The 21606-nt window shown below is 42.3% G+C and overlaps 1 protein-coding gene across 8 annotated transcripts in view; it reads left to right on the plus strand.

The window, feature by feature from the left end:
- Positions 1 to 21606, plus strand: part of eml5 (EMAP like 5) — a 73194-nt gene that overhangs the window by 26831 nt on the left and 24757 nt on the right. For 4 of the 8 annotated variants that reach the window (XM_038291491.1, XM_038291486.1, XM_038291488.1 and 1 more), the window contains exons 5-16: positions 4316 to 4501; positions 5635 to 5770; positions 5981 to 6004; positions 9466 to 9667; positions 11903 to 12040; positions 12155 to 12411; positions 12497 to 12709; positions 12797 to 12964; positions 13774 to 13880; positions 13963 to 14081; positions 14165 to 14351; positions 14500 to 14605. In XM_038291491.1, the coding sequence (XP_038147419.1) occupies positions 4316 to 4501; positions 5635 to 5770; positions 5981 to 6004; positions 9466 to 9667; positions 11903 to 12040; positions 12155 to 12411; positions 12497 to 12709; positions 12797 to 12964; positions 13774 to 13880; positions 13963 to 14081; positions 14165 to 14351; positions 14500 to 14605 (1843 nt within the window). The remainder of the gene's footprint in view (positions 1 to 4315; positions 4502 to 5634; positions 5771 to 5980; positions 6005 to 9465; positions 9668 to 11902; positions 12041 to 12154; positions 12412 to 12496; positions 12710 to 12796; positions 12965 to 13773; positions 13881 to 13962; positions 14082 to 14164; positions 14352 to 14499; positions 14606 to 21606) is intronic. The other 4 variants (XM_038291489.1, XM_038291490.1, XM_038291487.1 and 1 more) reach the window with 2 other exon arrangements.

The raw sequence follows: 21606 nt of genomic DNA on the forward strand, positions 1-21606 counted from the left end.
GACTGCTTTCAAGACACCATTAGGTCAGTTCGAGTACCTGGTGATGCCTTTTGGTTTAACTAACGCCCCCGCCTGTTTTCAAGCACTAGTGAATGATGTTCTCAGAGATTTTTTAAATGTGTTTGTCTTTGTCTATATAGACGACATACTCATTTATTCACGGAACTTAACTGATCACAAGAAACATGTCCGCCTGGTGTTACAGAGGCTACTGGAGAACAAGTTATTCGTCAAGGCAGAAAAATGTGAATTCCACCAACCATCAGTGACCTTTTTGGGGTTTGTGCTCGAGGGCGGGCAGGTTAAGCCTGCTGAGGACAAGATAAAGGCGGTATTGGACTGGCCGATTCCTGAAACTCGAAAACAGCTTCAAAGGTTTTTGGGGTTCGCCAATTTTTACCGTCGTTTCATTAGAAATTATAGCCAGACGGCTCAACCTCTGACCTCTTTAACTTCGGTTAAGAGGAATTTTCAATGGACTCCCGAAGCTCAGTCTGCTTTTGACAAACTGAAATCTTTGTTTTCCAGAGCACCGGTGTTAATTCAGCCTGACCCTTCTAAACAGTTCATCCTCGAGGTTGATGCTTCGGATTCTGGCGTCGGAGCCGTCCTTTCCCAGAGACTCGACTCAGATCTAAAGATTCATCCATGTGCTTTTTTCTCCCGCAGACTCTCATCAGCAGAACAGAACTACGGTGTTGGAGATCGAGAACTATTAGCCATTAAGTTGGCGTTGGAGGAGTGGAGACACTGGTTAGAGGGAGCTGAGCACCCGGTTCTAGTCTGGACTGACCACAAGAACCTTGCTAGCATCCAGTCTGCCAAACAGGCCAATCCTCGTCAATCCAGGTGGTCCATTTTCTTCTCCAGATTTAATCTCGTTATCTCCTACAGACCCGGATCAAAGAATGTGAAACCAGACTCCCTCTCGCGCCTATACTCCGTCGATCAACCCCAGACTCCAGAGCCAGTCCTCCCGGCCTCTTGTACTGTGGGAGTCATGAACTGGGAGATCTCCGATCTCATTAACTCCGCCCTGGCCACGGAACCCGACCCAGGTAACGGTCCGGCTAACAGAACTTATGTCCCGTCTTCCGTCAGGTCCAGGCTCATTCAATGGATGCACACTGCCAAATTCTCGGCTCACCCTGGAGTCAGTAGAACCATCGCTCTCATCACCAGACGCTTCTGGTGGCCCACTCTCCACAGGGACGTAAAGGAATATGTGCTGGCCTGCCCCATTTGTGCTAGAAACAAGGCCTCGCATCAGCCACCCTCTGGTCTGCTTCAACCTCTTCCGATCCCTTCACGTCCATGGTCCCACATTGCCATAGATTTCGTCACTGGTCTCCCCGTCTCTCGAGGTATGTCCACAATACTCACCATCGTTGACCGTTTTTCCAAGTCCTGTCATTTAGTCCCTCTCAGGAAGCTCCCCTCGGCATTCCAGACTGCTCAGCTTCTCGTGAAACACGTCTTCAGATTACATGGCATTCCCCAGGAAATCCTATCAGACCGTGGTCCTCAATTTATCTCACAAGTTTGGAAAGCCTTCTGTTCAGCTCTGGGTTGTAAGTCTGCTTTGACTTCAGGTTATCATCCACAATCCAACGGTCAGACCGAGCGCATGAACCAGCACCTTGAATCCACCCTCCGCTGCCTAACTTCCAACAACCCCACCGACTGGAGCCAGTATCTCCCTTGGATTGAGTACGCCCATAACTCCCAGAGATCCGCTTCCACCGGCCAGTCACCATTTCAGGTCAGTCATGGATACCAACCACCACTTTTTCCCGCAGATGAAAAGGAGATATCAGTCAGGACGATCAACCAACACATCCGCCGCTGTCAAAGGGTTTGGAAGGAAACCATCACCACTCTCAACAGATCATCAGAAACCTCCAAACGTTTTGCCGACTCTAAGAGACGTCCCGCTCCTGAGTACACCATCGGACAGGAGGTATGGCTGTCTACCCGGGACATTCCCCTCAAGGGAATGTCTCGGAAACTGTCTCCCAGATTCATCGGTCCGTTTAAGGTTTCCCAGGTCATCAGTCCCTCCGCAGTCCGTCTCCAGCTACCTCCGAGTCTACGCATCCATCCCACCTTTCATGTGTCTCAGGTCAAGCCCGTAGTCTCTAGCCCTCTGTGCCCGCCTTCCGACTCCCCACCACCCGCCCTGGAAGTCGATGGTCACCCTGCATTCACCGTCCGTCGCATCGTGGACTCCCGTCGGCGAGGTCGCGGCTGGCAGTACCTCGTCGACTGGGAGGGCTACGGACCTGAAGACCGTCAGTGGGTTCCCGGCTCTTACATCCTCGATCCTTCCCTGATCGAGGAGTATGAGCGTTCCTGCCCATCTACTTCCTCCGGACCGCCAAGGGGCGGTCGTTGAGGGGGGGGTACTGTTGGAAGCTGGAGAAGTACCTCTCTTCTCCAGCAGAGTCCGCTGTGGATCCTCCTGAGCAGAGCCCTCTGCACAGCTGCTGCTCGTTACCATCATCAGGAGGACCCTCTACTTAAGCTGTCTTCAGACCTTGCCTCAACGCCGCAGTGTTGAGCCAGTTGGTTAGCACCTAAGCCCTGAACCTCTGAGAACTTTTGCTTGCTCTGAGATCCTGACAGGATCCTAATCTTGTCTCTGTTTTTCCAGGAAAATCTGATCCTCCTTCGTGAAGCTCTGGAAGAACTTAACCCACCGAGCCTGCCCTCAGAGCCAAACCTGAAGACTTCCCCTGGATTCTCTTGCAGCTCTGGACCAAGAGCTGGAGATCCTAAGTCAAGGTCAGCTACCTTTCAGAAGCAAGACGCTGAAGCAGCTAACGGACTCAGCTAATCAGACTCTCTCCAGTTCCAACAACCTTCCTCTCCAAGATCCATTCAAGGACCCACAAGGTACAAACCAGAGACTATCAAAGAACAAACCGCTAAGAGCCCAGCTAACTAACTGTCTTCCTCACAGACTCCGGTGAACCCGTTTGCCCAGGACCATAACCAGAACATACTATCGTTGGATTGTCTTCAATAAACTCTGTTAACTTTTCATCTGTTTCCTGTGTCGTGGTGTTCTGCATAATTGGGTCACATTAGTGTACCGATCATGACAGGTTATAATTCTGTTTTTGACAAATGCTGCTTGCTCCAGTTGAGAGAAAACAAAAAACATCCCCAGGGCATGATACAGCCTCCACCGTGGTTTACTGAGGGTATGATGTTCCTCCAATGATGTGCAGAGTGGTTTTTTGTGTCAAACATCTTTTGGGATCAGGGCTAAAAATGGTTAAACATTTGGTATCATTATACCATAGCATAATTTTTTATGTATAATAATAATTAAAAAAAACACCTTGTAAAGCCTCAGCTGCGCCTCCCCCAAAGCCCAGGTAAAAGATATTCCATTTTTTTTATTTTGTTAGGCAGGAAGGATCTTCTATGGCGGTCTGTCTTGCACCACTACTGGAGAAGCCAATGACTGAAGACACTCTGTTGTTGTTTATAAAATCTTCTGAAGAGGATGATCACTGTTGTCCATAATGCTCTTCACTTTGAGAAGAATATATATATTAGTCTGTTATGTGCTTTGCTTTTTTTTTTGCAAAAATACATCTCATGCTAAAAGATAAAACAAAAAAATATCTGGAAAGTTCCCATTTGTACAGGGGAACTTTTTGCTGTTTCTTCAGTTTTTGATGTAGGTTTGCACAAACTTAGATGCGGATATCAAATGCGGATGGTATGGAATGCGCTAACGGAATAATATTTAAGGGATATAAATACCTAAATGATCTTGCTTATCTATACCTCTCTTGTTTACTTACATTTTTATCTTCAGGCCATTTGTCCCAAAAACAAGAGACTTTGGTCTGATTTAATGTTTTCTGTTTCTGCTCCCATATTTTTAAGCAGGTCTAATTGTTAATCAGATGTCATTGCTACATGTTTTTCAAACTCTTTAAGAAATTCTGTTTTTAAATAGCATTTTCCCAAGTGTGATTTGCTTTTTTTTATTGTCTTTGTTTGAAGTCAGTGTTTTTTAAATTTTATTTTAGTTTCATGTTTTGGTTTAAACTTCTTTTATCAATCTTACTTTTGTGCAGCCCTTTGATTAAACTCTGAGTTTTTTTTAAAATGTGCTTTGTGAATTAACCAGATTTCAGCACACAAACTGAAGGATTGTTATTGCACCCCTGACGTATTTGGTTGGTTTTCAATTAAATTGTAAGCAATACATTTTGCATTACAGTAAAGGTGGAAATGTTTTGCAGATATTAATTTGTATAATGTTTGACTGTCTGTTTTGTTTTGTTTTTTTCAGTTTTGGGGGTTATGTGGTAATGCTCTCACACCCAAACGTGGTGTTTTTGGCAAAACGGGGGATCTCCAAACCATCCTCTGCCTCGCCTGCGCCAAAGACGAAGTCACGTATTCAGGGGCCTTGAATGGGGACATCTACGTCTGGAAAGGCATCAATCTGATGAGGACAATACAAGGAGCTCACGGGGTATGTTAAAACGTACAGAAGTGAAAAAATACATTAATAAAAGGTAGAAATGTAAATATAGCTTTTTTATCATATATTTTCATCCGACAACCCAGAAGACATCACACTTTGATACCATGTAGAGTAGAGTTTCAATGGTTTTACTTGAATCCTTTTCCACACCTATGTGATGACATGAGTGAATGCTCCTCTGTCTCTGCATACTCCTCACCTGGTCGGCGCCACACACAGTGGATACAATCTGAAGCAAATAAGTTTATCCTGATCGCATGAGGCCATGGTTCTAGTAATCCATGCAGCTTGCAGCGTTTGGTCCGAGCTCAGACTGGCTGATTCTGCACCTCTGCAGAACTACTTGGTCTATCTTTTAAATCACAGCCTCTGGATATGACACTAAGCATTGGCACTCTTATACCTCCATTAAGGAGGTATGTTGACCATCCATCTGCCAGTATGAGACAGTGGAATTGCAATAACACTAAATTTAACACATCGGTTCCCCATTCACACCTTAGACCTTAACACCAGCAAATCATAACCCCCCATATAGATAAAAGCAAATTTACTTTGTCATACAAGCTGCACACTGAGTATGTTACATGGTATCGGAGTGACATATACAGATGGATATAGAAAAATGTTGCAACATAAGGATCGCAGTTAAACATATCTAGTGAACCAGTTAAAAGCTGGAGCCATGCATGCTTGCTTCATTTGATTCTGCTCAGAGGAGGAGGATCAGCTTTTTGCTCCACAGGATTAAATTATATCTATGGGATCAACAGCTGGATGGGAGGGGGGGTAGGTAAATGGGGGGGAGGGGATAATAACTACAGTACATCGTCATTTCTGCTGTCTGTATTTCTGTGTTTCTTACTACAGCTTCAGCAAAAGGGTCTGCTAATGCTCAGGGCTTTAGCCGAAAGAAAAGACTATTATTAGTACTTAGAGTGGAACATGAAAAAAAAAAGCAATTGAAGTAAAATCTCCTGCTCCTGTGAGGCCAAAGTTGCATGTTTGCAATTTTTAAAGGCTTTTTTAGCAAATGACTGGGCATAGCTGGGACTGGTTGTGTCGTCCCCCCTGTCTGCTGTGCAGATCCTCACTGACAGCCTGTCATTTTTCTTCCGCAGTCAGGGATTTTCAGCATGAATGCCTGCGAAGAGGGCTTCGCTACAGGGGGACGGGACGGCTGCGTCCGGCTATGGGATCTCAATTTCAAACCAATTACTGTCATCGATCTCAGGGAAACAGACCAAGGATATAAAGGTGATGTCAAACCGCCTACCTATTTTTGTTTAATGAGGGTGCAGAAGAGCAGCAAAACAAACTGTGTTCTCTGAGGCGCTGAAATAATCCCATAAATCTACGTACAAACACTGTTGGATGTCAATAAAAAAGTCTTTCCAAATTTCTGTTTGGTTTACTAACCATTATCCTTCTTGTTTCTGTTTCTCCTTTACTTAATGGACGTAACAGTAGCTAGAGGTGAAAATAGTCGAGGTGGGTAACATTACGGAGGGTGGAGATTAATTCCCATTTCAGTCTGTTTGTAGCAGTCTCCATTGTTACTCAGCTCTCTCTGGTTGTAAGAAGGTCTGTGGCAGTTTATTTCCACTCTGTACCATTCCCATCCTCATTTAACGTTGTGTGGAAAAGGTGAAATGTTAAAAGGAAAAAAAAATCTGTATTCATTTGGTGTTTCAATAAATCCACTAAAGTGAAAAGAGCAGAAAAGACCAAATCAAACTAAGGCAGCTCTGGCTTTAACAGTACCTCTCAAAGTATTCATATCTTTATTTTTATTCACATTCTGGTACATAATAACATCCAAACATTAATGCATTTTGCTGGGATTTAATGTGATATATCATTACAAGGTTGTGCATAGCTGTGATGTATGATGAAGTATGTTATTATTCTTTTTAAGTTGTTTGCATGTAAAGTCTGAGTTTCTGACCCCTTTACGCTGATATTTCTAAAATAAAAAATAAGTAGCTGCAAAGCAGCCAGAGGGCAACACTGAAGCATTTGCTTAAGTAAGGTTACCTGTTAGTTTTAAACGACACAGAGCTGGCCTTTGGGTAATAGTGGCAATAATAAAAAATAATAAGATCTCTTTACAGTTTGCCACAAGCAATGTTGGGGAAAGAGAAAATGTGTTAAATGAGATATTCTGGTCATATGAAACCAAATCAGCACCCTTTGGCATAAATACAAAACTCTATGTCATCAAATAATGGCAGGTTAAATTGTGTGAGCAAAACGAAAAAAGAAAGAATACAGAGATTATAGGTGCTAACCCTACGCTGTGCAGACTCCCTTTAAAAGAGCAAGTTGCTGGTATTACTACAGGTCTGAGAGTGGCTGTTAAAGATAAATAAACTTATAACCAAATGATAATGATTATTAAAAAAAGAAATAACGATACAACCCTTATTAACATTATTTATAGTGCACTTAAGATAAGAATCTCAAAGTGCTACAAACAAAGGTAAAGGAGGGATAAAAAAGATGAAAATAACAAAATTTTAATATAAACCATCAATCATAAAACCTCCATCACCACCATAACAGTTCCCTCTATCAGAAAGAGCCACAGTAAAATTCATGCTCCTAACAGCTGGATTTACCTCCACCAACTCGTCACAGCAACAGCTTGACCCATCATACTTCAAACTAAGGTAGACTCATAATAATTTAATGAGATATCAACTTCTCCTGTTAATCTCTCAATCCACATGTGGATTTGCGTGCCGTCTGCCGTGAAGCGGGTGCTGTGCCGGTCAGTTGAGCCAAAAGGCAAAGCTCTCGATTCACCAGTTGATCTATGTTCCTTCCCTCATCTGCGAGATCCCGCATACAAGCGGCCGAAATGAGCTTTCCCGTAGAATGTCTGAGCTCTGCCTTAGAGATAGAGGAGCTCAGTCATCAGGAGAGGACTCAGAGTAGAGCCGCTGCTCCTCAACGTCGAGAGGAGCCAGTGGCTCGGGCATCTATTTAGGATGCCTCCTGGTGAGGTGTTTCTGGCACGTTCCAGCATGAGGAGACCCAGGGAGAGACCCATGACACGCTAGAGGGACAATGTTTCTCTGCTGGTCTGGAAACACCTTGGGATTCCCCTGGAGGAGCTGGCCCAAGTGGCTGGGGAGAGGGGCAAACTCTACAAACTCTATTAATCTCTTAGCAACTTGTATAAAGATCTGCTCTGTTAATACAAACACAAAGTTTGCACATGTGTTAACCCTCTCAGGCTGAAATTAAGTTGGTACCTGTTTGGGCACACGTTGCGAATCCACAACATTGAAATCGAGATGCCTCAGCTAAAAAACCCAGAGGAGATCAAATCTACAAATTGGCACGTGTCACATCTATACACATTCATGATTCATCTTATGTAGTATTGATTTCAAAATAATGGAAATTGGTAGTGATACTTAAATGAAATTGGTGCTTAGAAAATCTGTTTCAGTGACAGCAAGGACTCAGCCATGTTGAAAGTGAGTCAGTAGTGATATCTGGTGAGCTGGAGAAAAACTGTTTGCTGCAAATCCACAACTAAGTCCTTCTGTTGTACTTCTGATTAACAAAAGCTCTTAAAATATGGATGTGGAGTAATTAGCTAAGAGGCATTTAGCTGTTGCAAATCTGCAACATCTGCCTGGAGAAGGTTAATACACACAAAGCATTTGAAGAGCAGGCCCTTACACCCTAATATGTCATCACTACAGCGAAGCATGGTAAAGGGAGTATTATACTCAGAGGTAAAGGAAGGCTGCTCAGAACTAATGGTAGAGTTCTGGATACTAGAGCAGAGCTTCACCTTCCAGCAAAGGGACAAAATCCAAACATACAGACAGAGCTACAATGCTTATTAATAAGTTACACTATAAAAAAATGTTGCTCCATTCATTTAAATGAATTGCTTCAAATAATTGAATCACTTAAGTTGAAACTTTTTATTTTTACCAATTGAAGCAATTCATTTAAGCTGGAGTTGTATCTTTTTTTCAGAGTGTGGAACTGCACAATGAAAAAAATCATTAAGAATCCCCAGAAAGATTTCAAACTGGTGGTAGAAGCAATTATTGGCTTGTTTAACCCCACAAATTAATTACCGTACCTAACCTCTAAGATCTTCCTATGGTGAAATTGCAAAAATCTTTATTAAATTTAAAATATAGGTTAAACAAGGAGACAACAATTTCATTGCATTTGTACAGTTTGAAAAGGATTTTCTAACTGCTGACAACTGCTGAGAAGTTCAGACTATCAAAATGAACTAACCTTAAGGTACATTTGTCTGCTAATGAAACCAAAGAGGAATAGAACATAAAAGAAATAATCTTTTTATGTCCGTCAGTGGGCAAATTCAGCAAAAGAATTTACTGAACTTAAATTGAGCTCTGGGGGACAGCATATTTGGCAGCAAGAGTTTTACCACTACACTATCAGGTTAGATCTATCACAATAATCTTCCAGATGCCTTTTTTAATAAAAGGGCTTTTCAAAACACCTGGTTTCATTTGCATTACTGCATGAATTCATAAATAAACAATGCAAATCCGATAATGTTTTCATCCTGTTCTAATTGAGTGTTTAAGGTTACTGTAATCTTGTTATATGTCCTGCATGATAGGTAAAAATAAAACATCTTCAAACAACCAAAACATTTTGCACAGACCTGTATGTGAGCAGCACATGCATCATGCATTAGACAGCAGCTTTATTACTCAGATTAAGTTGCACACCAGCCTGACAACTTGTTTCATCACCCTATAGAAATCTCCATCCTAGCCTGCAGGAGGCTATTATCACGTCCTGTCTTTATAACAGCTTTTGTGCTTCTTTTAATGGCAGTAAAAGCAGCACATCTGTCTCTCCCTCCCATGCTTGCTGTTATTCTTGTTTCTTCTGTTTTCACAGTTTGCCTGAACCACTGTGTGTGTGAATATTTTGGATAGGGCTGTCTGTGCGCAGCGTGTGCTGGCGTGGAGATCACATCCTAGTGGGGACGCAGGACAGTGAGATCTTTGAAGTGGTGGTTCACGACCGCAACAAGCCCTTCCTCATCATGCAGGGTCACTGTGAGGGCGAGCTGTGGGCGCTGGCCGTGCACCCCACCAAGCCTCTGGCCATGACAGGAAGTGACGACCGCTCAGTCAGGTAAAACTGCTCCTTTATTTGCTTTATTTTGTAACATCAAAAAAAAAATTTGAATTGATATATTCTCTGACTCTCTTAGGGTATTTCAAAGACTTTATAACCTGTTTTCATTTAACCAGCTATTATTTTCTTGAGATGACAAATCTCTTTTACCAGAGAGACCTGGGCAAACCTAATAACAACATACCAATAATTACATATCAAAACCACCTATATATGCTATATAGATAATACAAAGAAAAACACAATCAAACAGCCATGTATATAGAATAGAACTAAAATACCAACCTCTTACACCCTAAGGGGGTATAAATAAATTTCTGCCTGACAAAAACACACAAAAGTAAATAACTTATAGCCTCAAAGCTATTAGATTTAAGAAGAAACTTTTGGTACGTCTGTAAAGGTAAGATGTCATAGAATGGTTTTCTGGTGTCAGCACCATTGTAGCTTTGACCCTGCCTGAAATATTAGGGACAAAATACAAAATATTTTGCATTTTTTGAACCTCGCCAAAATTTTCTTTGAAATAAACATTGCAAAACACTACCAAAATATTATTTATAGCACAAAAAAGTAGTACAGACTTTCAAATCTAAATGTTGTGTAAAAATATACCAAATTTGGACTCAATCAGATGAATCATATTTATTTTAGAATGGTATAAGTGAGAAATTTCTTAGGCGGAGAGAACATTTTGGCACATTTATCCATAAATGTCACCAAACTGTGCCAAATATGTTTTTTACATCAATACTGGGGGTTTGGTAAGATTACGGGGTCACGTAGCAGCTGGACCCGCCGGTGGGTCCGTAGGGTTCAAGGGGTTAAAGGTGTATTGAAGGATTTTCACAAATTTTTTAAAAGACCCGCCCTCTCCACTTAAAAAAAAAATGCACATGCACAACCCTGTACCCGCTCCCGAGAGGAAACACCTATTAAAGGCATGCAAGAGCATGCCGGAGCCCATTTCTCCTTGTGCACGCTCTGTTTAAAAGTTGCTGTTCTCATAGCTCATACGAGCCATAACCCATAAATCCCTCAATCACTATATAGAGCGGGGGACTATATAGTGGACTTTATAGTGAACTCAGTTAACTGACCGTTCAGACAGATGATCAGTGGTTTTGCTCTATGTTGGTCACGTAACTCCTGCTCCACTGTAAGGTGCCTGCACCATCTTTGTTATTAGTCCCCGCTGTCAGGTAGAGACAGCCAATAATGAGGCAGGCAGCTGTGACAGCAAATCCCATAATGCTTTGTGGAGAGAGCTCTCCGCTCAAAGAATTCTGGGATATATCTGCCTCTTCTGAGGCCTTTCTTTTCTTCTCATACACTTAGTCGACACTTTTTCTCTTAAGACCCTCTCACATTTTTAAAGAACTGTGGTGAGAAATGTGAGCTTCAATGACTGTCTGAAACCGTAGCTCACCACAGATATACGCCTGAAAGTGCGCATGCTCAGAAAACTATGGCTGTCTAGGGACAAGCATGTAGGACAGCCTTACGTAAACATATCTCCAGAAGGATTGACAATTAATTTCTATAAAGACATAAAAAAACAGATGAAGAGCGGACTTTACAGATGAATGACCAACAGGAAGTTTTCTAACAATAAGAGACAAGAAATAGGGGGGATAAACCCTAGATAGCTTTAGAAATAAAAAGATACAAGTGGTAAAACGTTGGGGTGGACAGGGCAGTCCCACCAACAGTCGTATACAGTAAACACTGGTGAGTTAGAGCTTCTTGACCAGGGATGAAACATAACGCTTCATGATGTACAGTATCTAACCTATGCAACCAGTTTCATTTGACTTGGCTACCTTTTAACTAGGTTTAAGTACATTTATGGAATTGATTTTAAGATTATTAACTTAGTAGAGTTAAACCATTTTTTAAACTTCTAGGTATTTCTTCATTTCACAATCTATTTTTTTTATTTAACATTGGAGCTGTGAATTATAACAGAGTGAACAGTCTGGCTGAATAAACAGTACAATAGCTAGTGTAACCCCAAAAAGAAAATTGTAGTTCTTTGTTTGTTTTTTTGGTGTTCTGATTGACATATCAGACAGAAATGTACATCTCGTTAAAAATAATATTTTTGTAGCTTCTTTGATGTGACTCAGGACTAGAGATTCGCTTCACTTTTACTCTTCTGTCTGGCTCCAGCTGATTGTGTCTGGCTGAGTAATTTCACTCCTATTTATTCCCACCTTTCTGTTTCTGAAGGATATGGAGCCTCATAGATCATGCATTGATTGCTCGATGTAACATGGAGGAGCCAATCCGCTGTGCAGCTGTGAGCACTGATGGAATACACATTGCATTGGGAATGAAGGATGGCTCATTCACCGTTCTTCGAGTCAGGTTGGTCCCACAAAGGACAAAAAATACATTTTGCTTCTTAATCCTCTGTAAATGTGTAGCTATGTTATTTATTTTTCATTTAAGCTCTTTATCTACTTAATTCCTTTTTCTTAGGGACATGACAGAAGTGGTACACGTCAAGGACCGGAAGGAGGCTATTCATGAGCTGAAGTACTCCCCCGATGGGGCTCACTTGGCTGTCGGCTCTAATGAGAACACAGTGGACATCTATGGAGTGGTGCAGAGGTACAAGAAAGTGGGCGAGTGCATTTCCTCTAACAGCTTCATCACACACATGGACTGGACTACGGACAGCAAATACCTGCAGACGAATGACGGCAGCGGCAGACGGCTCTTCTACAGGATGCCAAGTTAGTCCACAGCCATGAACTCGCATTTTTCTTAGATGTTTTAATGACATAGCTGTTTTTGTGAGATAAAGTGTCTTCTGTTGAGGTGGGAAAGAGGTGACCAACAAGGAGGAGCTGAAGCTGGTACAGTGGGCTTCATGGACCTGTGTTTTGGGGCCTGAGGTCAACGGAATATGGCCCAAATACTCCGATATCAATGACATCAACTCTGTTGATGCCAATTTTAACAACCAAGTGTTAGTAACTGCAGACGACTATGGATTGGTTAAGTTGATGCGATACCCGTGCATAAGAAAGGGTAAGAATTATATAAACATATATATATTCCTCTTTGATTATATTTCTGTCAAACTCTGCTAACGTGTCTTTTTTCTTTGGAGTTTAGGTGCCAAATTCAAAAAGTATTTAGGTCACTCAGCCCACATAACTAATGTCAGATGGTCACATGACTACCAGTGGGTCGTAACGATTGGTGGGGCCGACCACTCAGTGTTCCAGTGGAAGTTTATCCCTGAAAGAAAGTCGAAAGAGGCTCTTCATATCGCACCCCAAGGTGATATTAGACTGCCACCGTTTTCAGTGATCAGATTTTAAAGCAATGATGATGTAAATAAACCAATGCAAAATTGATCAATAAAGTGGTGTTAAATTTTATTTCATAATCGTTTACATTTTTTTTTTCTGATAGTGAATTCTTCTTCTATGGAAGAGGATTAGGGCCACTAAAAAAAAAAAAAAAAAAAAGTTAACTGATTTTTAAGTTTTATTTCAGTGTAATATTGGAAAAAAGTCAGAGTTATGACTTTAATCTCAGGATTTTGACTTTAATCTTTAGAGATTAAAAATGTTTTCAACTACCTGACAGATTACTCCCTATAGTTTATTTTTAACAAACTGTCATTTTTTTCAAAGTGCACCAAAGGAACATCCGTCGCATTAATTAAGACCAATCCAATAAAAGCCAATGGAGCTTGGAAAGTATAATTGCTTTGTCATTCTCAAGTCATATTTTTCCTTAAAGGAGGGTATAGCTGTGCTCTATGGAATTACACCACATACTAACTGCCTTTCCTTTTAATTTTCCTAATGGATCTTGTGAATAGTCGCCCTAAGCTGCCAGCTTTGGCAAGGATTCGCTGTGCTGCATCGGCGTTTTTATACATTTTGTCTCCAGCGTTTGTCACCATGAAGCATGACAGCCTAATATATATGAGATGTTGTGGTGTTATCACATGATCGAGCTGCACTGCAAGGGAAACTGGCTGTTGTTTGTATTAGATGGTTTTTCTAATGAGGCAGGGTAGTCGATTTGTTTTTTTTTTCCTCTGAGGCTTTTATGTAAACTTGTTTTCTCTTCTGCAGAGACCTTGGCGGATTCTAACAGCGAAGAATCCGACTCTGATCAGTCAGATGTGCCTGAAATGGACTCGGAAATTGAGCAAGAGACACAGCTCACATATCGGCGGCAGGTTTGTCATAGCTTTAAACACAGTTTGCAAAAATCAGGTTCTTTTATTAGCAGCTTTAAACATATATTTTAATCGCATTCAGGTATATAAAGAAGATCTACCTCAGCTTAAAGAGCAGTGCAAAGAAAAACATCGAACAACAGCAATGAAGAAAAGAGAACGAGCACCAGGGAATGGTATCAAGCTGCACTTCATACATGGGTAAAAATGAAATGAATCTTTTACATCCGAGCTGCATCTGTTTTTTTATCACAAACATCAGTCCTTATATGGTTTCATTATAGCTACAGGGGCTACGATTGCAGAAGCAACCTTTTCTACACCCAAACTGGGGAGATTGTCTACCATGTAGCTGCTGTAGGAGTTGTGTACAACAGGCAACAAAACACACAACGATTCTACATGGGCCATGATGATGATATCCTTTGTCTGGCTATCCACCCTTTGAAAGACTATGTAGCAACAGGACAGGTAAATACCAGAACGTAAGGCTTTTTGGTAAAAAAAAAAAAAAAAAGAAGCAAATTTTAGGTGATTCTATTCCCCTATAACCTTAATCTCTAATTTGCACCTGCTTTTATTAATTAGATTCTTGGATTTTCTTTTTTTTTTTATCCAGGTTGGCAGAGATTCCTCAGTACACATCTGGGACACAGACACATTAAAACCCATGTCTGTGTTGAAGGGTTTTCACCAGCTAGGAGTGTGTGCCCTCGACTTCTCAGGTAATGATCAATTATTCAAGATGGAATATACACTTTACCTTGTTAAAGTATTAAAATAAAAAGATAAAAAAAAAAGGATTTCTTAATTTTTTATTTTAAATTTCAAAAAATCTTCATGTACTTTATTGAAAACTAGATGGAAAGACCAACGTATGGTGGATGGCGTACATTTACATTTAAACCTCTTTTATTCTGAAACCTGGAAATAAAATCTGTTGCAACAAACAAATATTTGCAAAAAAAACAACAACTAATGATTGAAAAACTGTGTAGAAGTGTCATCGCATTTCAGTACAAAAACAGCTGTTTTGTTTATAAACTGAGGTTTACTCATCAAATAGACTAAAGAAAAACACTGAAAGGTATAAAGTAATTGGCAGGTCTCACTCCTGTTTGGCTATACAACAAAAGCCAGGAGTTTAAAGATCTCATAGGACAATTAATAAGCTGACATTTGGATACGAATAGTGAAAGACAACTGCAGTCCTACCTTTATTTTGCCGCCCACATCACTGACAGACCAGGGAAGGTGGGCATTAATCAGAGAAGCAGCCAAGAAGCCTCCAGTAACTCTGGAGGAGAACCTGTCAATAAGGCAGCTAATGTATTAGTTTTGCACCCTTACAAATCTAGGCTATATAGAAGATTGGCAGAAAGAAAGGCATTGCTGGAAAAAAAATCAAAAAGTCATGAAAAAATGCAATCGAAGGTTTGATAGAATAGTATAGTGATGAATCATGCTGCCAAATATTCTGAGCACCAGGGTTCAATTTAAGTTCAGTAAAATCTTTTTATTTTCATTTCCAACTGACATACACAAAAAATATTTCTTTTATACACTTGTTACGTCCACCAAAGACACAACATATTTTAGGACACGAGACAAAAGATGAGGGTTCAAAAAAGATATTTTATTAATAAATCTTCTCCTCTTTAACTTTTCTTTGCTCGCCTTCTTCTGTTTTTCTGAGAAGAGAAAAAGAGTTAAAGGCCCTCAAATCCCGTGCCCCAAAAAGTAAAAATAGAAACCCAAAGTAACAACAGAAAGTTGGACCTGGCAGGCCGATCAAACAGAATAAAACGGTACAGCAGGGGGCCAACCCTATACAGGGCCGTCGAAGCCCCTACTAGTACCGGACTAAAGGCCAAAAATAACCTAAGTAAAAGAAAAATCGAAAACAGGACAACCGGTCCCGCCAGGCCAAAAACCTCAAGAAAAAAGTAAGAAACAGTTAACAAAAATACCGCATGGCAGGCTGGAACGTCCGCTGCAGGCCGCAGCGACAAGACAAGTGCGCACCGCGCACGATGGAACAAGTGGAAGCAGGTGGAAAAGCGGCGTCCAAGCGAAGTTGGAAAGGAACGCCCCAACATGCTGAAAGCCAGCCTATTTATAGGCGGACGACAGCACCACAAATTAACGTAATTAACTCGCTAAAAGAATCCCAAAATATATTAACAAAAGATCCTTCAACTAAAGTCTGTAAGAAAACAAAGAAAAGAAATAGACAAAAATCCTAATGTGCCCGAAGCACATAACACCCCCACCCAAAGACTCTGAATGGGGTTTGAAGTAAAAAAAAAAACTCAACCCATTCAGAGAAAAAAACGGGACTAGAGTCGCGAGAGTGCGTCGGCCACCACGTTGTCTTTACCACGAACATGCTGTATAGAGATGTTAAAGGATTGGAGTCGCAAAGACCAGTTCATCAAGCGGCGGTTTTTATTACGCATGCGAGCCAGAAAAACTAACGGATTATGGTCCGTAAAAACAACCACAGATCCGCTAGAACCTCCAACATACACCTCAAAATGTTCTAAAGCAAGGATCAACGCTAATGCTTCCTTCTCAATGGTGGAATACCATCTCTGATACTTATCCAGTTTCTTAGAAAAATAAGCAACTGGATGTTCCACCCCATCAGTACCATCCTGGAGCAGGACAGCTCCGACACCAGAATCACAAGCGTCCACAGCCAACTTAAATGGTACATCAAAACGAGGGGCAGACAACACAGGAGCATTAACCAGCAAATGTTTAGTTTGCTCAAAAGCAGATTGACACCGATCAGACCAAATAAAAGCCACTTTAGGGCTAAGTAGGTCTGTCAACGGGGCAGCTACAGAGGAAAAGTTTTTACAAAACCCCTGTAGTAGCCAACCATCGCCAGATAGCGGCGTAGCTCAGTACGAGTGGTGGGTACTGGGACAGATAGAATAGCCTCTACCTTAGCCTCAACGGGGCGCACCTGACCTCCCCCCACCCTTTTTCCAAGATAGGTCACCGTCGCGTGGCCGAATTGGCATTTAGAAAGATTAACCGTCAAATTAGCCTCACTCAGACGCGTAAAAACAGCTTTTAAATGGTCAACGTGCTCAGTCCAGGTAGCAGAACAAATCACCACGTCATCCAAATAAGCCTCACAGAATGACAAACCCAACAAAACAACATTCATTAGCCGTTGAAACGTCGCTGGGGCGTTACGCATCCCAAAAGCCATCACGGTGTACTGAAGGAAATCATCGGGTGTGACAAAAGCGGAAATCACCTGGGCTCTCGCCGTTAAGGGCACCTGCCAGTACCCCTTTAGCAGATCCAGCTTCGTAACGAACTGGGCAGCCCCCACATGGTCCACACAATCCTCCATACGAGGGAGTGGATAACAATCCGGCCTAGTCACCCCATTTACCTTCCTGAAGTCCGTACAAAAACGGTCCTCCCCATTGGCTTTAACAGTCAGGAGGCATGGTGAACTCCACGCACTACTGCTGGCAACAGCAAGTCCATGTTCCACCATGTACTCCACCTGCGTCTGCAAACGGCGCCGTTTGTCTGGGTTCACTCTGTACGGATGTTGTTTAATTGGCTTGGAATCACCAACGTCAATGTCATGGCTGAGCACACGAGTCTGAGTGGGAATATCTGCAAACAGAGACCTATGAGACTGGATCAAATGAACTACATCAGCCTGTTTGGAAAAGTCAAGATGGGACAACAAGAGAGGCAAGTTCCCCAAAACCGCTGAATTTGGAACCCTCCCCTCAGTAACAGCCGGGGAGAAAATGTCACCTTCAGGTTCAGCACCGGACAGCTCCTCCCGTGCATCTGCAGCTGCCCCGACACCTGCGTCATCTCGTTCACTGGAAACACAACTGATAGATTTATGCAGAGCAGATGCACGTTCGACGTACGGCTTCAGCATGTTCACATGACATAAGCGTGAAGTGCGCCTCCGATCAGGAGTAGAGATCAGATAGTCACGATCACCAACCTTTCTCGTGATTGTATAAGGCCCACTATAGCGCGCTTGCAAGCTGGAACCAGGAACCGGAAGCAACGCTAACACTTTCTCCCCAGGCTGAAAAACTCTCAAAACAGCCCTTCTGTCAAACAAGGACTTCATTTTAGCCTGTGCAGTTTTAAGATTCTCTCTAGCAATCTCACACGCACGATTCAACTTCAGCCGGAAATTACTAACATAATCTAACAAATTCTGGTCAGATTTGTCACACAACCACTTCTCTTTCAACAGCCTTAAAGGGCCGCGAACAGTGTGAGCAAATACCAAGTCCGACGGGCAAAACCCCAGAGACTCCTGAACCACCTCCCGAATGGCAAACATTTGTAAATGTACACCTTCATCCCAGTCTTTTTCAAACTCCAAACAGTAGGTGCGAAGCATTGTTTTTAAAGTTTGATGGAAACGCTCGAGTGCGCCCTGACTCTCTGGGTGATAAGCGCTGGAATGACAGTGCTTTATGTCCAATTGATGTAAAACCTGTGCAAAAACCTTAGACATGAAGTTAGACCCCTGGTCAGTCTGCACAACCCGAGGTAAACCAAACAATGAAAAAAACTTTGTCAATGCTTTAACCACCATGGGCGTAGTTATTTTACGCACCGGAAAAACCTCTGGAAAACGAGTAGAGGTGCACATCACCGTCACTAAGAACTTATTCCCCGCTTTGGTTCGAGGCAACGGACCCACACAGTCAACCAATACTCTCTCAAATGGTTCGGTGATGGCTGGGATGGGATACAAAGGAGCAGGAGAAATCGTCTGATTCGGCTTTCCAGATACTTGACAAAAGTGACACGAATTACAGTAGCGCACGACATCGCTCTTCAATCCTGGCCAAAAGAAATGACGCAAAATGCGATCATAGGTCTTTCTGATGCCAAGGTGACCCGCTAACGGATTATCATGTGCCAATCGCAAAATTTCTGAACGATATGGAGATGGAACAACAATCTGCTTCACCACACTCCACTCTTCAACAGGAGACACATTCAAAGGGGTCCATTTGCGCATCAGAAGACCATCATCCAAAAAATAGCCAGTAGAAATGGAGTCAGGCTTATCAGTTAATGCATCGCCGAACAATGACTCCAAACTTTTATCATTTTTCTGGAGTTCGATCAACTGCTTCCTAGACCTTGATAGTGTATTCACATCCAACATGTCATCCTCCACAGGTTGCTTCACTGGAACATGTTCGGATTCAGCGTTGAACAAAAAACTTCCACTCAAGTCAAACTCATCTTTACTCTCGTCTTGATGACGTTTAAGTGCTGCACGTGTAACTGCGCATGACGTGAAAACATCTGGGAATTTACGGGCGAGCGCATCTGGACAGTCGCTCAACACCGGAACAGGTGTAACCTCCGGGGTAACCAACACTCGACCCCCAGCCAAATCGTTGCCCATGATCATGGAGACGCCCGCTATTGGAAAACTAGGACGCACCCCAACCACAGCGTCACCAGACCACAGCTCAGACTGGATCACGATTTTATGCAGAGGAACGCAGATGTCTTGCATGCCAAAACCACGCACTGGAACATCAGAACCAATCGCAGTGTCGTTATTCAACGGCAAGATTCCCTCCATAATAAAAGATTGAGAGGCAGCAGTGTCTCGTAATATTTTTACAGGGATCTTTTCACCAGTTAGAGACAAAGAAACAAACCCATCCATAATGAAAGGCTTAAAATCAGCATACTCACAAGGCTGTGTCGAAAGAGAATGAGCATCGCCTTTCACAGTTTTAATTAGAGCGACGGGCTTAGTGTTCCTTTTCTGCAAAACCGGGCAATTGGCTATAACGTGTCCTCTCTTTTTACAATAAAAACACGTCCCATTAGTTTTTAATTCCAACCTGTTATCCGATTTGCTTTCAACGCCACCGAGCACAGCAGATATATCTGTTTCAACAAGCGGGGCAGTTTTGGCACACTCCTTCCCATTATTTTCAGAGTGGTCAAACTTACCAAAGAGATGTGAGCGCTCAAAATTACTTTTGTGCGTTAACATGTACTCATCAACGAGCACCGCAGCTTCTGACACATTTGAGACTTTATTTTCATTCAAATAGGTGGTAACTTTCTCAGGCAAATTATTTTTAAAGTCTTCCAACAAAATAAGTTGCTTAAGCTGCGCAAAATCAGCAATATTCTTAGAAGCGCACCAACGATCAAAGAGAATTTCCTTATCTCTAACAAAATCCACATAAGTTTGATTGTAGCGTTTTTTTAACTTACGAAATTTCTGACGATAAGCCTCCGGTACTAGTTCATATGCCCTCAAAACAGCACTTTTAACTTTTTCAAAGTCAAGGCTATCAGCCACAGAAAGAGACGCATATGCCTCCTGCGCTTTGCCACTTAATGCACACTGCAACAACAAAGTCCACACATTTTTGGGCCACTTAAGTGTGAGTGCCACTCTTTCAAATAAAGTAAAGTATTTATCAACATCCCGCTCATTAAATGGAGGAACCAGGCGAACATTTCTACTCACGTCAAAATCTTTCGATTTGGGTTGTGAAGACCCAGCACCAAGCTCGAGTTCCTTCAAACGCAGTTCGGCTTGTATCTCTAATCGTCGCTGTTCAAGATGCAGCTCCTTTTCTCTCAAAGCAAGCCGACCCAATTCAACTTCCAGTTCCTTCAAACGCACCGGGTCATCTTTCAACGAAGCCTTCGATGGCGATCCAACAGGTCTTTTCGGTAAAACTGTAGCAGGAAAAATTCCTAACTGCACCAGTGCTTCTAACAACTCAGCTTCAACTGTTCCTCTCTTAAAACGTTTATCTACGGTAACCTTGAAATGCTCGGCTATTAACAGCAACTGATCCTTTGTGCATTTACGCAAAATATCCAAAGTGGGCCCTCGAACAAACTCATCCAGGTCAAACTCCATATCTACCTCTGGAATCAAGCCATACTAAATCAGGAACACCCCTGCACAAACAAAGCTACAGCACCACCAGAACCGAATGCTCCAATTAATCAGCGCAACGCGCGTCAGCTGCGCAAAAACACACACAAACCCAGCACAACCGCCAATAAACAAGAATCAACCGTAGGACACGACCTGTCTCTAAAGGCACACTATGTTTAAACAAGCCCCCATAAATATGTTACGTCCACCAAAGACACAACATATTTGAGGACACGAGACAAAAGATGAGGGTTCAAAAAAGATATTTTATTAATAAATCTTCTCCTCTTTAACTTTTCTTTGCTCGCCTTCTTCTGTTTTTCTGAGAAGAGAAAAAGAGTTAAAGGCCCTCAAATCCCGTGCCCCAAAAAGTAAAAATAGAAACCCAAAGTAACAACAGAAAGTTGGACCTGGCAGGCCGATCAAACAGAATAAAACGGTACAGCAGGGGGCCAACCCTATACAGGGCCGTCGAAGCCCCTACTAGTACCGGACTAAAGGCCAAAAATAACCTAAGTAAAAGAAAAATCGAAAACAGGACAACCGGTCCCGCCAGGCCAAAAACCTCAAGAAAAAAGTAAGAAACAGTTAACAAAAATACCGCATGGCAGGCTGGAACGTCCGCTGCAGGCCGCAGCGACAAGACAAGTGCGCACCGCGCACGATGGAACAAGTGGAAGCAGGTGGAAAAGCGGCGTCCAAGCGAAGTTGGAAAGGAACGCCCCAACATGCTGAAAGCCAGCCTATTTATAGGCGGACGACAGCACCACAAATTAA

Source organism: Cyprinodon tularosa, unplaced genomic scaffold (genome assembly GCF_016077235.1).
Source record: "Cyprinodon tularosa strain WSP-4 unplaced genomic scaffold, ASM1607723v1 ctg3, whole genome shotgun sequence".
In the NCBI taxonomy this organism is placed as follows: Eukaryota; Metazoa; Chordata; class Actinopteri; order Cyprinodontiformes; family Cyprinodontidae; genus Cyprinodon; species Cyprinodon tularosa.